Genomic DNA, 16187 nt, shown 5'->3' with positions numbered 1-16187 from the left:
GAATTCAGAATTCAGACCCTTTACTTTCTAAAACTAAGGAGGTTTTCATAATTGTTCCTTCTCTTTCCTGAGCCTGTGTGCAATTCAAGGAAATGGTTTCTAGTCCACTGTCATCTGCTTCAAGTGAACTTGGGTGTGGACAACACCGTGAGAGAAAGCAATCCGTTCTCAGGGCCTGGCGTCAATTACGCTGATTGGTTGAACTGGTGCTGTTTTCAGTTTCACAGTAATAGAGCAATGGATATTATAGACCACAAAGGAGACAGACTGCCTTCTTGATTGTCTTGTGTCAGAACAAACCTACGATGATGACTTCCCCTTCTCAAACCCGGATTCAATCCTGAGTATGGACTCCCTAATAGATGGACCCTGGAAAGCTTTAAATGAGGAATAAAACAAGACAGGGTGTGCGGTTATAGGACAGTAATTAATAACAGGCTGGTGTTGCGTGGCCTGATGCGCAGTGGGGTACCCTGAAGTTGATTATTTTCCAGTTGCAGTACATCATAAATGTGCTATTCCTTTCATACCAGAGTGATTTGCCAACAGCGGCAATTTGTAGCTGGATTAGGCAGTGTCTGAAATACAGCCAGAAGTTTTTACTATAGAAACAATAATGTACATGAACATGCTCATTAGTATAATCCTGTGATCTAAATTGCAGCCACCACTTTTATTGGAGCAGTAGTCGTACTTAATTAGTTCAGACCAGTCAAATTCAAGGAGTCAACAGTGATGTATTTTCATTGCGCCTCTTCTCAGAGGAAGCACATACTGTGCCGTTTCCATGCCTACTTCTAAATGAAGTGCTTTCAGCTGACAGCACCTTTTGTCACATTAGCGCCAACCACATCCCCTCATACGGTATGATTAAGGTCATGAAGGCAGGCTGTGGAAATGTGGCCAGGAATCCTCGGTCATGTCGTAACTGTAGCTCGGAGCCTTTGCAGCATTTGTGGAATTTGACTGGGGCTAAATGCCTGTCTGATAAGGCTGTGCACCTTTCCCTCTTCAGATGCTCTGGCATACTTTCACCCCAAAATAATTCGGCAATGATGGGTTGCGCGGGAATGGTGCACACCTGGTTCCCGCCGAATGGGCTTCTCTGGAATTTTCTGCCGTCTCTCTTAGCTATTCGTAATAGACAGGTGTTTGGAGGTAAATAAGTCCTGTTTAAACCGTCCTCTTTAGTCAGGGAGAAGGACAAGTATAGCAATTTTCTCACTCGACTGTTTTAGTAGTTTGTTTTGGGTTTCCTTGTAAAGTCTGTTCTTTTATACTTTCACACTTGATAAACTGATATTCATGTCAGACAGTTTCCTGACTGAAGTTGAATCCTGAACCTCTCAGCCAGGACAATAAACTTTGCTTAGGAATTAAAATGAAGCCAGATGTTTCCTGTTCTGGATTGCTCATTCTTTAAACAGGTCATAAAGTGTTAAACTTATGTGTTACATTGCAATCAGTTCACCCATTGTTATTTTGTGAATATGATGGATGGTCAAGTGGGTTTTTTTTTCTTTTTTCTTTTCATTCCCTGCTTTTTCTCTGTATTTGGGAACCTTAAATCAGTTTGTACAAGGAATATGTTTTCTGAGACTTTATACAGGAGCTGGATTAAGCACCCGGACGTTTTTCCCAGCAATAATTTAAATGTTGCTCTCAGAAATTTTAAATGGCATGAATGTAAATTCCCACCATATCAAAAAAATATGCATAAATTATCTGGATATAGGTTAAAAATAAATAAATCTAATTTATATATATTTGATGTTTATCAAGATTTTGATATCAAATATAATATTGTTGCAACAAACTATATTCTATTATATATACTTTAGTTATTTTATAATGACTAAATTGTAGTTAACTTGTAGTAACAATAGTATATTAAAACAGTGTAGAAATGAATTTCAAAAAAACAGTATAAGAAATACTCAGGACTTTGCTCTTCTTGCAGCATCATCCCTGCTTCAGTTTAAATTGCTGAGGTCACACCGTCTGTGCTATTTTTATCTCTAGTTATTCATCCTGGTGACCAGATAAAAAGTGTAACCTCAGCATTGTCTTGCAGTGGAAACTTTGATCAAATGTAGGATTATGTGCAATTCGCTGCGATATCCTGCTCTGTGTACTGGACAGGATAAATGCAAGCTTAGTTGCACCTTAGGACCCGTACAGTATTTGATCCGACAAAGAAACCGGTGGTATAAATTGCTCATTGAACTATTGCCTTAGCCTGCCGAGATTTGTTATTGCTGAGACTTGTTGGCCCTCATTCACAGCCTCTCTTACTCAGGCTTAAAGCGCGGTAGCGTTGCCTGATGATCCGTATATGACTAACGGAATTGCATAACTCTGTGGTTTGGCGCAGTAGACAGTACAGCACAGTGTTAGTGGTTGTAGACGTCTAGCTGGCTCTGCCTTTCGCAAGCGAGAGTCACTTCGTAAGAAGAGCAGGCAGGTCATACCTCTGGCCCACATTCTCATAAACAGTTAGTCTGTCTCCTGAGTTCTTTGAGCCTCTCCCAGTACATACAGGATTTATGGCAAAGGAAGGACAAATGGAATAGAGTTTGGCTTGAAGACAGTAATCATTGCACATGAGTGAAAACAGCATGTCCAGAAAATTCCACTCCGTCAAAAATGACATCCAAAGATGGCAAATCAAACTTATTAGATCCCATTTGACACCGTTTCCTTCTCTTTGACACCGCATTATTCTTCACCTTTCCCACATACCTCATTACGCTTAATTATCTCGTTGGAAAATACCTTTTTGTCAAATCAAAATGTGGCCTTTTGAATAGCACGGCAATGAAATAAGACTTCATTTCCGGAGAATTATTAATCTTTGCTTCAGACCTTTGAATTGGAATCCTACACTGTTATGGAGGAGGGATGACGTCCTTCTGGTTGCCAGTAGGGATTTGTAAGTAGAGTAGGACTATTCTATCAAGTAAGAGATACAACAGAACCAAGAAAGGCTCATATAAAAGATAAACGTCCTGAAGGACCGCAGTTCACAGCTGGATAAATAAATATTTTGTGATCTTTCACAAGTGGTGCAAATGTTTGGAAGCTCACAAGAGGCTCCTCTTCGCTTTGCTCGACTTTTTTCCATCCTGTGACTCATTGATTGACTTCCTTCTACGCAGGTGTTTCTTAAAGTTAGGTGAATGGCAGCTGAGTCTTCAGGGCATCAACGAAAGCACTATACCCAAAGTGCTTCAATACTACAGTCACTCCACAGAGCATGACCGCAACTGGTACAAGGTGAGAGCTTTCATACTTCACAGGAAAGCCTGGGCTAATAAGAGTTTCCACAATGCCACCACTTTTGAAACCATGTTCCTGAATCATCACCAGAGCTCCAGATAAATATTTTTCTCTTTGTTGTGGCTCTTTTCATATCCCACATGAAATGAAGCTTCAGTTGTGTTTACAAAATTTGACAAAACAGATTCTTTTGTTTAGGTTAGAGAATGAATCAGAGCAAGCTCCACGATGACTGCTGCAATTGACTTTCGGTTCCTGTCATCGTGCACGTCAATGTCAAAAAAGTTTTGTTGGCTTAAGATTTTATTACACATTATGTAATATGGTCTAAAAGTAATTAAGTACTTGTCACAGTTGTACTGGAGCATGTTGCAGTTCTCTGTCTAGTGTTTTTTGAATGGAGAATTTTGAAGATGTTTTTAAAGATCCTGTGAATGTAAGATTTTGTCGAAAGTAGTGATTAGTGAAAGCAGACTAATTGGCTGTAACCCACATAGGCTTGGCACGCCTGGGCTGTAATGAACTTCGAGGCCGTACTGCACTACAAGCATCAAAACCAAGGCCGGGACGAGAAGAAAAAGCTCAGGCACGCCAGCGGTGCTAGCGGTGCCAGCGCCAACAGTGAAGCCAGCAACAGTGATAGTGAAGCTGACAGCACCGATCACAGCCCAGTGCCTTCACCTGGCCAGAAAAAAGTCAACGAGGTGAGGTTCAAGTAAAGTGCATTCACTCATGGTCACTTTTTAATAGGAACACTTGCTCATTCAGCTTTAATTAATGTTCATGTAAAACATTTGAGTGGGGGTCTCGATGACATGGAAGTTGGTGCCAGATGGTTCGAGTATTTCAGAAACTGCTGATTTGCACACTCAGCAGGCCCAAGAGTTTACACAGAGGTCAGAGGAGAATAGCCAGACTGGTTGAAGTTGACAGGTAGACTATCATATTTCAAATACCCGGTGAACAGAAAAGCGTCTCAGAACACACAACACATCCTATCCTTGAGGTGGATGGAGTACAGCAGCACATCAAGATCACATCAAGTTCCTATCAGGTAAAAGGCTATAGTTTAGGTGAGACTGTGCTCACCCTATTCTGAGATGCCTTTCTGCTCAATATGGTTGGCAAAAATGTTTTTCCGAGCTACCGTAGCCTTTCTGATGACTGGAATTCGCTGACCATACTGCTCTAACCTCTCTCATCAACAATCTGTTGCAGGATTTTCCCTCTCTTTTTTTTTTTTTATGATAATCCCAGGTAATGAGCACTTTCAAAATATTCCAAACCACCCTGTTTGGCATCAACAGCCATTCCACATCCAAAGTCACTGAGATCACATTTTTCCCCCTCATTCTGATGTTTGATATAAATATTAACTGAAGCTTTTGCATGATTTTATGCACGGTGCTGCCGTCACATGATTGGCTGATTGGATAATTGCGTGAATGAACAGGGGTACAGCTGTTCTAAACGCAGTGGATGGTGAGTGCATATTATGAATAAGTAATACTTCAGCCAGGTATGCTGGTGCCAGTGAGATTCAATACGAACATATCTTGTGGGCCAACATTCTGATTACTGTGATTAGTATAGTGATTAATTGGCACTGTTTCTTTTTTGGAAAGAATTTAAACAGTGAAGAAAGAATCTTGCACAGTTCCTAAGGGGGTCATTTGCTCATATACTGTTATTAAAACTGATGTCAAATTGTGGTTTTTGCTTGATTGAGGTATGAAGATGTGATCTTTTAATCATCATACTATGTCAGCGTTAATGGTTCCTTCATCATGCTCTGCTATGTTTTTGGCTTTATTTCTTGTCAACACCCTTTTTCCAGAAAAAACTATATATAATCTATGAGCACTAATTACTACATAAACAAAATCCAGGACAAATAACTACCACAGGTAGTGCAAATAGTTTGTGCTTATGTCTTCAGCAATAAGGTAATATGGTGATTCTAGTTGCTGAAAATTCATTTACATGTGCTTTCGTGGGGTTGATTGAAGATTTTGTCTGTTGAATAGGATTTGTCCAAGACGCTGCTGATGTACACGGTGCCTGCTGTGCAAGGATTTTTCCGATCTATTTCCCTGTCTCGTGGAAACAACCTGCAGGACACACTGAGGTGAGCTAACGCATTAAATGATCATGCCGATGATCCACATAGTGTATTATGTGGAGAGGGTGCCCCCTTGTGCTAGCGCCAGTCTTTATTGAAAGTCTGTGGACGGAATTTTAATCATCGTCGTTCCATCCTAAATTTTTCTAATCACCGTCTCTGCTTTAGAGTTTTGACCTTGTGGTTTGATTATGGTCATTGGCCTGAAGTGAATGAAGCTCTAGTGGAAGGAATCAAAACTATACAGATAGATACGTGGTTACAGGTGAGATGGTGCACCTTTCTCTAGTCATTTTCGCCACATTTGCATATCATCTCCTCTTCTTGACCGTTTCTTTTCTCTTTGGGGCAGGTTATTCCTCAGCTGATAGCTCGCATCGATACCCCTCGCCCGTTGGTGGGACGCCTCATTCATCAGTTACTCACCGACATTGGCCGCTACCATCCACAGGTAAGTCCTAGATTTAACCAGAACAATGCATTCATACTTTGCAGCATCTCTTAACGTGGTCAAGCTTTCATTCTAAAGTATCTGTTCCAGTTTATCCTCTATAAATTTATATTTAAAAAAAAATATTGGGTAAGTAATGCTAAAATATCAGTAAAGCTTTATCCATTTTTACGCACCGCTTATTTTTAAGAAAATGAATCCTTATTGTTCAAGTGTGGACAGATTATGTTAATCAGTGTAGCTTTTTTTTTTTTTGTCTTTAAATCTTTAAAACTCTTAAATACATTAAATATTTAAATCTGATTCTGCCCTAAAAATAAATGACGGCTTCTTGATTTACATTTACAGGCTTTGATTTACCCTCTGACCGTGGCCTCCAAGTCCACCACTACAGCTCGCCACAATGCTGCCAATAAAATCCTGAAGAACATGTGTGAGCACTGTAACACACTGGTTCAGCAAGCCATCATGGTATGATCATGCATGCACACACACACATACAGACAGTAGGAACAGTAGTGATGAAAGTGAAGAAAGAAAAGCTATGTTGCTTAGCAGAGCTGAATTGAGAAGACATTTCTTCGCTGAATTCAGCTTGTTACCAAGAAACCAGAACGTGCTCACAGTGCTCTTTACTGAAGGTTCTCTTGTGGAAAGAGCTGAGCATTACAAAGCGCCGACCCTAGAGACTCCATCCATAAATGTCGAACTTCACCATATTAAAAATTATTCTTTGTTTTTTAACTCATTTATTATTACACTTAAGTTATGGGAACCATGCGCCATAAAAGCCTCAGTGAAAATGCTGTTACTCTGACAAAGTATAAAGAGTGCTGTGAGCACTGTAACCTCGCAGCCAGCGTTAGTCTTAGAGCTGCTGCTATTAAAAAAAAAAAAGAAGTAATGTAATGGAATTTGTTATTTTATTAAAATTCATAAATTTTTTATGTAATTTTGAAAATACTACTCGGTCTTGATGTCTGTCTGAATGCGAACGTTTCTTTGGAAGTTTGTATGTTCATCTAAAGGAGATCTGGAGAATGGGGTTAAAAAATGTAGGCATAAGGTTGAGGAGCGGTTATCAAACATTATTAAAAGATTTTAGTTCTTGCAGTCAATACACACATACACTGATTATCTCCTCATCATGGCACCTGTTAGTGGGTGGGATATATTAGGCAGCAAGTGAACATTTTGTCCTCAAAGTTGATGTGTTAGAAACAGGAAAAATGGACAAGCGTAAGGATTTGAGCGAGTTTGATGAAGGGCCAAATTGTGATGGCTAGACCACTGGATCAGAGCATCTCCAAAACTGCAGCTCTTGTGGGGAGGTATCTATCAAAATTAGTCTAAGAAAGGAACTAATTGGTCGTGAACTGGCGACAAGGTCATGGGCGGTCAAGGCTCATTGATGGACGTGGGGAGTGAAGGCTGACTCGTCTGATCCGATCCAACAGACGAGCTACTGTTGCTCAAATTGCTGAAGACGTTAATGCTGGTTCTGATAGAAAGGTGTCAGAATACACAGTGCATGATGGGTCAGGGCTGTTTTGTAAGCAAAGGGGGGGACCAACACAATCTTAAGCAGGTGGTCATAATGTTATGCCTGTTTGGTGTATATACTGCCCCAGATGCAATAGTGCTCAATTATTTTTTTTGCAGGTGAGTGAGGAGCTGATCAGAGTAGCTATCTTGTGGCATGAGATGTGGCATGAGGGCTTGGAGGAGGCCTCCCGTCTGTATTTTGGTGAAAGGAATGTCAAGGGAATGTTTGCTGTACTGGAGCCTCTACATGCAATGATGGAGAGAGGACCTCAGACCCTAAAAGAGACCTCTTTCAATCAGGTATGCAGTCTTTACTCAGCAAGCACAGTCTTATAAATGAATATTGCTTGTATACTAATAGGCTTTTTCGCTCAGAAATATAGTTATAGTTTGTTGAACAAAGTGCAAGCAGATTTTGTATCAGGAATGAAGCTTAAATATTTTTACATTAGAATTCTTGCATGCAGTAAGAGTTTCAGTATGTATTCATTTTAAATGCTATGCTGTTGTAAGCAGGCCTGTGTTTTAACAGGCATACGGTCGTGATCTGATGGAGGCACAGGACTGGTGTAGGAAGTACATGCGCTCGGGTAACGTGAAGGACCTGACCCAAGCCTGGGACCTTTATTATCATGTCTTCCGCAGAATCGCCAAACAGCTTCCCCAGGTGAGCCAAATAATGACCACTCCGTTAGAGCTTTAGCAGTGTAAATGAGACACCTGTTAAAATCAAGATGCTGTCTCTAATAGGAGCAGCTGGTATGAATGCATTAGCACAGCTCATCAAAAGCATCATTACTGCTACACCCAATGGTTTATATAAGCAAGGCTGGTGCTGAGTTCATTCTAGCACAAACTCCATTTTCATCTCCATTTGAGCTGACGTTTTTCCTCAGCTGATACATCTGAAATCACGTCATCCCGTGTTTGAGAAGGTGCATGTGAAATGTAGTCTCGGGCGTAAAGGATAAAAGTGAGGTCGATTATTTACTCTATTGTTCTTTTTTTCCCCTTTGAGAAATCAAACTAAGCACATGTTGTCCAGTCAAATATAAATGACACAAAAGGACAGATAACAGACCTGTAAGGGTTTTTTCATGGTTTGAACGGGAAATGAACTCAGTCAAGCATAACAGACTTGAAACATTTTTACATTTTTTAAAATCACGAATGCATGAATCTGTCTTTCTTCGTGTGTGTGTGTGTAATAGTTTTACCATAACATTCTTATTGTGTAATCGATGAGACCTCATGACGTGATGCATTGATCCTCCCTAAAAGTCTCATTGCTGAGCTGTTGATAGATTTTATTTTTTTATTGATAGATTTTAGCCCTAACGTCACACCCAGCTGTCACTGGTCTCTATTATAGTTGTGTCTGTTACAAAAATCATGTTTATCCGATATTACCAAAGCACAGGCTATAAACACACCCATCTCAATCAGTACACTTTTCTCTTTTTTTTTTTTTTTAATCGGTATTAATAATCCTTCCTTTTCATGCTAGAGAAATTTTGATTTGCCCTAGTGAGTTAAAGTCTGCAGCTTACCTACGGCTCTTTTATTTCCGCAGCGATATTATTTTCCAAGATTTTTTCCCCCACTTTTCTGTCTCGAGTGAGAATTCCTAAGGAAAGGATCATGTTGTTCTATGATGTTATTTCAGGTGGTGTGACTTTTATTGCCTTACCTGCTGCGTTGTTCTATTATATAACTGGATCCAGCCAAGATCAACAGCTCTGTAGCACAGACCCGAAGATCTGACACGACTAAAAAGGAAAGTGCGGCAGTCTGAGAGAGATAACCCGTGTTGACCTGTCTGCTTTCATAACTGTTTGTCCTCAGCTCACGTCTCTGGAGTTGCAGTACGTCTCGCCCAAACTGCTCATGTGTCGTGACCTTGAGCTCGCTGTGCCCGGCACGTATGACCCCAACCAGCCAATCATACGCATCCAGTCCATCACACCTTCGCTACAGGTCATCACCTCCAAACAGAGACCACGCAAGCTGACCATCATGGGTAAGGCCAAAAAGAAGAAAAGAGAGATTTGCTAAAAATGCTGCAAAACCTTTTTATGAATGATCATTTTTAAGGAAGGTGTTTTTTGTTTGTATATAATTAAAGCCATAATTGTGTATATATAGCGATATGTAGCCAAATATAATCTAGTATAACGGTGGTGGTTGCATGGAGTATTAAAAAAAGATGCTACACTCAATCCAAAAAGTCTACTACACTGGGAAGATATATTCTTTTGCTTTCTTCCGTTTGGTTTGTTGTGCCAGATTTTTCCCCAACTCCCACTTGATCCCAAAGGAATTCTTCCCACACTTATTTTATCTTGTATTTTAAAGCTAATAAAATCTAAATAACATCCTTACCCTGGGGCAAAGTGAATTACATCATGACCGGCACTGTGCAAGAGAGCAAACAGAAGAGGCAAACAGTCTTCCAGACCTTTTTTTTTTTTTTTTTTTGGGATGCAGTCTTGGCTGTCGATGTGTTGAGTTTTGCACAGTCACACTTTTAAAATCAGTAATTTTAGCTAGGCCATGTCCCCCAGCCTTGTCCACACAAGTGCAGGTTAAGAATTAGTACACAATTATTATTTTACACATGTAATTTATTTATTTTGAACATTAACTGAGAAGCACTGAATCTGGAAACGTAATGTATAGCCTGTATATGGCTGTTCATTGAAGTGGCATTCTTTGCTGTTATTTATATGTATAATAAAATAAAAATGTCCTGAATCAGCATTTGTTTTAACTTTTGGAAGCGACGCTTTTTTTAAATGACTGGTCAGTGTGTAAAAATGAATAGCCGTATAATCTTTGGGATATTGCCCATATTAGTATTTGACCTATGATGCCAGATTCAAGTCCCAGAGGATCAGCTTAAATTAATTATGTCTTAAATGTCCTTGTTTCAGCACACTGAACAAGGCAGAAGAAAATTTATGATCTCAGCTCAATCTTCTCACCCACCAACTGGGCGAACACGCCATGATGTGCACAGCAGCAGCAGCCTGAAGTTCAGGCCTACACACATTCTCTCATGCTCCCTGCTGATCCAGCAGACCAACTTCATTCTCTGAACTGAGTTTTTCTTTTTGCCAGACAGTACATTTATCTGCCTGCGATTCTCATCGAGTGCTGACAGCTCCGTCTGTCTGCCTCTTTCGGGCCGTCTCCCTCCATCAATTTCTTTCCATCATGCATGCTCTCCCGCTTTAGCTTTTAACGGCTGCTCCAAACACCTCCGTCGCCTCTGCTGGCCCATGGGGAGCAGTAACCTAAACAGTTACAGTAATACAAAAAATAAAAAAAATCTGCAGACAAGCGTCTGCTGAATAAATACAGCCCATTTGCTGTTTGTTTTATTGAGGTTATTCACCATGCCGTAAGTAAGTTTAATTTAGTGGCACTGGGATCGTGCTGTACTCTGTAGCTGAACAGTCTTTCAGCACATATCGTTTAATTTGTCCTCACTGAACTCTCTGAAGCTCTGGACTTAGATTTAATATGTAACACAATCCAAAACTCATGGTAAGGACATCTGGGTTTAGTGTGTCTGAGTAGCGTGCTTCATGGTTATTACCGTGCCGGTACAGTGTATGTGAGATCATATCTGTTTGACTTGTTTTAACTGTTTCTCTACCGCTCTCTACAGGCAGCAATGGGCACGAGTTCATGTTCCTGCTTAAGGGTCACGAAGACCTACGGCAAGACGAGAGGGTTATGCAACTCTTCGGACTTGTCAACACCCTACTGGCTAATGACCCGGCGTCTCTCCGCAAGAATCTGAGGCATGCTAAAGCCTTTTTTTTTCCCCTGTCACTTTTAATATTTGGTGAATCTACCACTAATACCACTATCACATCTGCTCAGTGTGTCCTAGTTTCCTAGTTTTTTGCTTTTTTTGGGTTGTATACAGCTGCATACCCTTTAAATATTATTGTGTCTGGACCTAGTTACACCTGCTATAACTGTTGGTTACTTTAGCAGAGGAGTTTATTGAAGGGACAGTGATTTATAGCGAAGAGTTTTCAGTGATTTGAATCATTCCATTTCATTTATGTAAAGGATTCAGATTCACTCACTAGTTCCTTCAGTTTTGTTGTGCTTTGCCCGAATGTGTGTTAACAGCTTGAGCAGTTGATTTGATCATTGCTCGACAGCTCTGAGTGCACGCATCAGGCTCGGCATACATGCAGTTTATAATATACAAAAACAAAAAACACACATACAGAACCTTATAACTAGTAAAGTGTACAATTAAAGAGTCCAAGATAATCTGTCTCACAGAAATGACTGAAGAACAAATCTCTGAACTAACTGAAATGATTGATTCACATCCTTGAGATCAGGCTGTAAATACGGCTTGACAGATGGATTTAAAAACACAGATGGATAAACCTGAAGTTGTGAATATGTCTGAAAATGTGATGCTTTAGTTTTTCTGATTCATTTGTGTTTGTGTGTGTGTAGTATCCAGCGGTACGCCGTGATTCCCTTGTCCACTAACTCTGGCCTGATTGGTTGGGTTCCTCACTGTGACACGCTGCACGCTCTGATTCGAGATTACCGAGAGAAGAAGAAGATCTTGCTGAACATCGAGCACCGCATTATGCTCAGGGTAAACCAAACCACGATGATGTTTAAATGTTAAACAATATTTAATCTATGGCCCAGTGAAGATCACCTCTTGACAGTGATATATTGAAAATCGTGTGCATTTTTTTTCCCCCCAGATGGCTCCAGACTATGACCACTTGACTCTTATGGAGAAAGTAGAGGTGTTTGAGCATGCAGTGAACAACACAGCAGGAGATGATCTTGCCAAGCTGCTGTGGCTTAAGAGTCCCAGCTCAGAGGTCTGTTCTTCTCTCCTTACACTTATACCTTGTATCAAGATACGCTTCCTCAAAGTATTTATAGCTTCTTGTAATGATATTGTAAAAGTCAGGTTCCTTATGAGTACTTTCTCTGCAGGTTTGGTTTGACAGAAGAACCAATTACACTCGCTCCCTCGCTGTGATGTCCATGGTTGGATATATCCTTGGGCTTGGAGACAGGTACAGGACAGTCATGCTTATTACAATATTGACACCACAGAGCTGTTGGAATCTTCATTCTTATTGGTCAGAAGGTGTTCCCACAGTAGCTCTAACAATCACTTACACAGGTTTATATCGGTGTACTTGTTCTAATACATTAGCATTTTTATATGACTGATGCTCCATATGCATTGATAAAAAATAAATCCATCACTTATACGGTGAAGTTATGAAGATACATATTTTTAGAGAGCTGTTTTTAGTTATATCTGGTTTCTAATGTTAACTGTAGAGACACTGCTATGGTGTGCAGTGAATAAAACACTTTAGGATGGATTTACTGTTATGTAAGAATAATTTGGGAGAGGGTGGCAGCACTTCATGTCATGCACTTCACGCCGTCCCATTGTTGATCATTTTCCTCACACCGATAGCAAGTCACATTTAAAGAACATGCTGTAAGTTATAGTCTTTTCCTACACACACAGACATCCTTCTAACCTGATGCTGGACAGGCTGAGCGGAAAAATCCTTCACATCGACTTTGGAGATTGCTTTGAGGTAAAATTGTTTTTTGGGTTTTACAGCACGACAGTATAGGTTGTGATTTTGCCTAAAAACAACGTTTGGTTTCGGATTTTAGGTTGCCATGACCAGAGAGAAATTCCCGGAGAAAATCCCCTTCAGGTTGACGAGGATGCTGACAAATGCCATGGAGGTGAGATACGTGTACACACAGGGATAAATATGTTTAATAGCGGTATCACTGCTACAGTACAGTATAGTACCTGTAAATTTAAGGCCTTTTTCTTATATAACAAAAGACACCAAATGCCATAACAGTGCAGTTTATATAGAGTGCTTATCAAGATATATTTTGATCTATAAGACCCAGTTGTTTGATTCACCCTTATTTTTTGTGTTCTCAGGTAACCGGGTTGGATGGAAACTATCGGATTACGTGCCACACAGTGATGGAGGTGCTGCGAGAGCACAGAGACAGCGTCATGGCCGTGCTGGAGGCCTTCGTTTACGACCCCTTACTCAACTGGAGGCTAATGGACAGTAAGTGAACTCCTCTCGTTTCCTTACTACAGTACACAGTACTAAAGGAAAATGTTGTCCATTTATGATCAGAACATTTCTGACATTGAGACAGTGAACTAAAAGTGTACGAGGACCAACTGCGCTATTCATTTTCATCACAAGAATGTTGTAGCTTAGTGGTTAAGGTGCTGGACTACTGATCGGTCATCCGTTCATGTGAATTATATTTCAGTATGTGTTTTAAATTGTTATTCAACACAGCAAAGAAAAGCTTTTTTTAAGCTTTGGAAATAAAGGAATTTTCACAACAATGTTATTATGATAAGGAAGGTTTATGAGTTACAGAATATCGGAAATAACTAAAATAATGCAGTAACCTAATGAGAAAACCTTAACGTATTCATGGAATGTCTGGAATTTCTGTAATGTTATGACATTTCTGTTAGCTAACACTAAAGGAACAAAGCGCTCCAGGACCAGAACTGACTCCTATTCAGCTGGACAATCTGTCGGTGAGTCTGTTGCCATGACCACAGTGTCCATCCAGAGCAAAGAAGCTTGCCAATAATAATCTACTTCTGTTATGAAAAAGAGCAGAACTGAGATGCACACAAGTGAAAGGCTGCTGTTTTAGCTTATTGTAACCGCACGCTTACTGTCTGTCCATGGCAGAAACAATGGAGGGGATTGGAGTAGACCTTGGAGAAAGCACGCACAAAAAGCCAGGAACCACCGTGCCTGAATCTATTCACTCGTTCAGTAAGTCTGCCCTTCCCCACATTTATATTGCTGTCGTGTTTATTACAGAATCACAATAAATGAATGAATGAGATTTCTTTTAAACATCCAAACTATTACCATCATTCTGTCTGTTTATTCTTAATACATGAAGTCAAGTCTTTTTTTTCCATCATTTTTTAACCAGTCGGAGACGGCCTTGTGCAACCTGAAGCCTTGAACAAGAAAGCCATCCAGATTATCAACAGGGTGCGAGACAAACTGACAGGTGAGTCGTCCTCCTTTATCATGGTGGGGATTTTTTTGTTGTTGTTGTTGTTGTTTTTATTGGCACATCATACCATGGATTAAAAGTGTAGTTTTCAAAAATCTTAACAGCTACACCTTAGCTGTGAGAATCTTTGAATTAGGAGCAAAGTGTAGAATATGTATATAGTGTATATGAAGTAAGGTTATAACAATATACCAAGAGAAATAAGGTTAGGGTTAAAACATGTGACACTATTGTACAGGCATCACACTGTGAATTTATCTTCTAGAGTTCTCTCTGTTACAACAGTTTATTTCTCATTGTAGGACGGGACTTCTCCCATGATGAGACCCTGGATGTCCCGACACAAGTAGAGCTGTTGATTAAACAAGCCACTTCACACGAGAACCTGTGCCAGTGTTACATTGGATGGTATGTGTGCATCACTTAGCATCAGTACAGGCTACATGAATATACACTGTATTGCCAAACGTTTTGGGACGTCTGCCTTTACATGCACATGAAGGTAATATGGAGTTGGCCCGCCCTTTGCAGCTATAACAGCTTCAACTCTTCTGGGAAGGCTTTCCACAAGGTTTAGGAGTGTGTTTATGGGAATTTTTGACCGTTTCTCTAGAAGTGCATTTGTGAGGTCAGGCACTGATGTTGGAGGAGAAGGTCTGGTTCGCAGTCTCCGCTCTAATTCACCCCAAAGGTGTTCTATCAGGTTGAAGTCAGGACCAAACTCACTCATCCATGTCTTTATGGACCTTGCTTTGTGCACTGGTGTGCAGTCATGTTGGAACAGGAAGGGGTCATCCCCAAACTGTTCCCACAAAGTTGGGAGCATGAAATTGTCTTGGTATGCTGAAGCATTAAGAGTTCCTTTCACTGGAACAAAGGGGCCAAGCCCAACACCTGAATTCAAAGATTTAGAGGGATGTCCCAAAACTTTTGGCACTATAGTGTACAACAAATGAACACAGAGTTTACAGAGCTCACTAAATGCTATCAGCACTGGTACTGAACAACTGATTTCTTTTCTCTTCTCAGGTGTCCATTCTGGTAGAGCTGCTGCCAAGCCTTGTTTTGCAATCTGTGTTATTTAATGATCCACTCATGTTCTCTAATGCCATGTTGGAGACAAATCGGCTGAACAGACTGAAGAGAGCTGCATGGTTTAGACATTTTAAAGTATGTCTTGCCTTTTTATTAATTTAATGATGTACTACATGAAATTATGAATGAGGGAACTAAGTACTTGGTTCAAAGTGTTAATACTGAAAAAAAAATCAGCATTTCTTTGCCAATAAATTTTAAAGAAGTGTTCTTATGTCTTCAGTTTTTCTCGTCATGCATTTTCACACTAGAACTTTTTGCAGCATCAAATTCCGGATCTGTTACACCTTAACAAATTTTCCAGATTTGGCTTGTATGTTCATGGTGAATTTCTAGAAGAGAGAAGTCTCCAGGTGTTTGGCTCTGCAACAACAGAAGATCTGTTTGGAGATGTGAGGCATCTGTTGTAGTATTTATTATCCTTCAGTACAAACTGGTGTAGAGATATGTCGATTATAATACTCATTGTAATCAAAAGGAGTTGTGTTAATCCTACAGGTATTATCAGTTATAGACCCTGATGGTTTTACCTTCACTGTAGAAGCTTAAAGCACTCCTTTATACCTTCAGCATCTG

At 40.1% G+C, this 16187-nt stretch overlaps 1 protein-coding gene across 1 annotated transcript in view; it reads left to right on the top strand.

Moving 5' to 3' along the window:
* The window catches only part of mtor (mechanistic target of rapamycin kinase), an 83724-nt gene extending 67906 nt beyond the window's left edge, over positions 1–15818 (top strand). The window contains exons 38-58 of the mRNA XM_058388875.1: positions 3159–3276; positions 3777–3983; positions 5307–5407; positions 5570–5666; positions 5754–5852; positions 6201–6323; positions 7515–7697; positions 7930–8064; positions 9243–9417; positions 11071–11206; positions 11889–12036; positions 12152–12274; positions 12393–12475; positions 12946–13018; positions 13101–13175; positions 13387–13522; positions 13951–14016; positions 14177–14263; positions 14430–14510; positions 14819–14924; positions 15546–15818. Coding sequence (XP_058244858.1) covers positions 3159–3276; positions 3777–3983; positions 5307–5407; positions 5570–5666; positions 5754–5852; positions 6201–6323; positions 7515–7697; positions 7930–8064; positions 9243–9417; positions 11071–11206; positions 11889–12036; positions 12152–12274; positions 12393–12475; positions 12946–13018; positions 13101–13175; positions 13387–13522; positions 13951–14016; positions 14177–14263; positions 14430–14510; positions 14819–14924; positions 15546–15561 — 2368 coding nt within the window. The 3' untranslated portion in view covers positions 15562–15818. The remainder of the gene's footprint in view (positions 1–3158; positions 3277–3776; positions 3984–5306; positions 5408–5569; positions 5667–5753; positions 5853–6200; positions 6324–7514; positions 7698–7929; positions 8065–9242; positions 9418–11070; positions 11207–11888; positions 12037–12151; positions 12275–12392; positions 12476–12945; positions 13019–13100; positions 13176–13386; positions 13523–13950; positions 14017–14176; positions 14264–14429; positions 14511–14818; positions 14925–15545) is intronic.
* Positions 15819–16187: the final 369 nt, after the last annotated feature.

This window comes from Hemibagrus wyckioides, linkage group LG05, assembly GCF_019097595.1.
Source record: "Hemibagrus wyckioides isolate EC202008001 linkage group LG05, SWU_Hwy_1.0, whole genome shotgun sequence".
Taxonomy (NCBI): Eukaryota; Metazoa; Chordata; class Actinopteri; order Siluriformes; family Bagridae; genus Hemibagrus; species Hemibagrus wyckioides.
The sequence above is the reverse complement of the archived record's forward strand: the minus strand, read 5'-3'. Positions and strand labels throughout refer to the sequence as shown.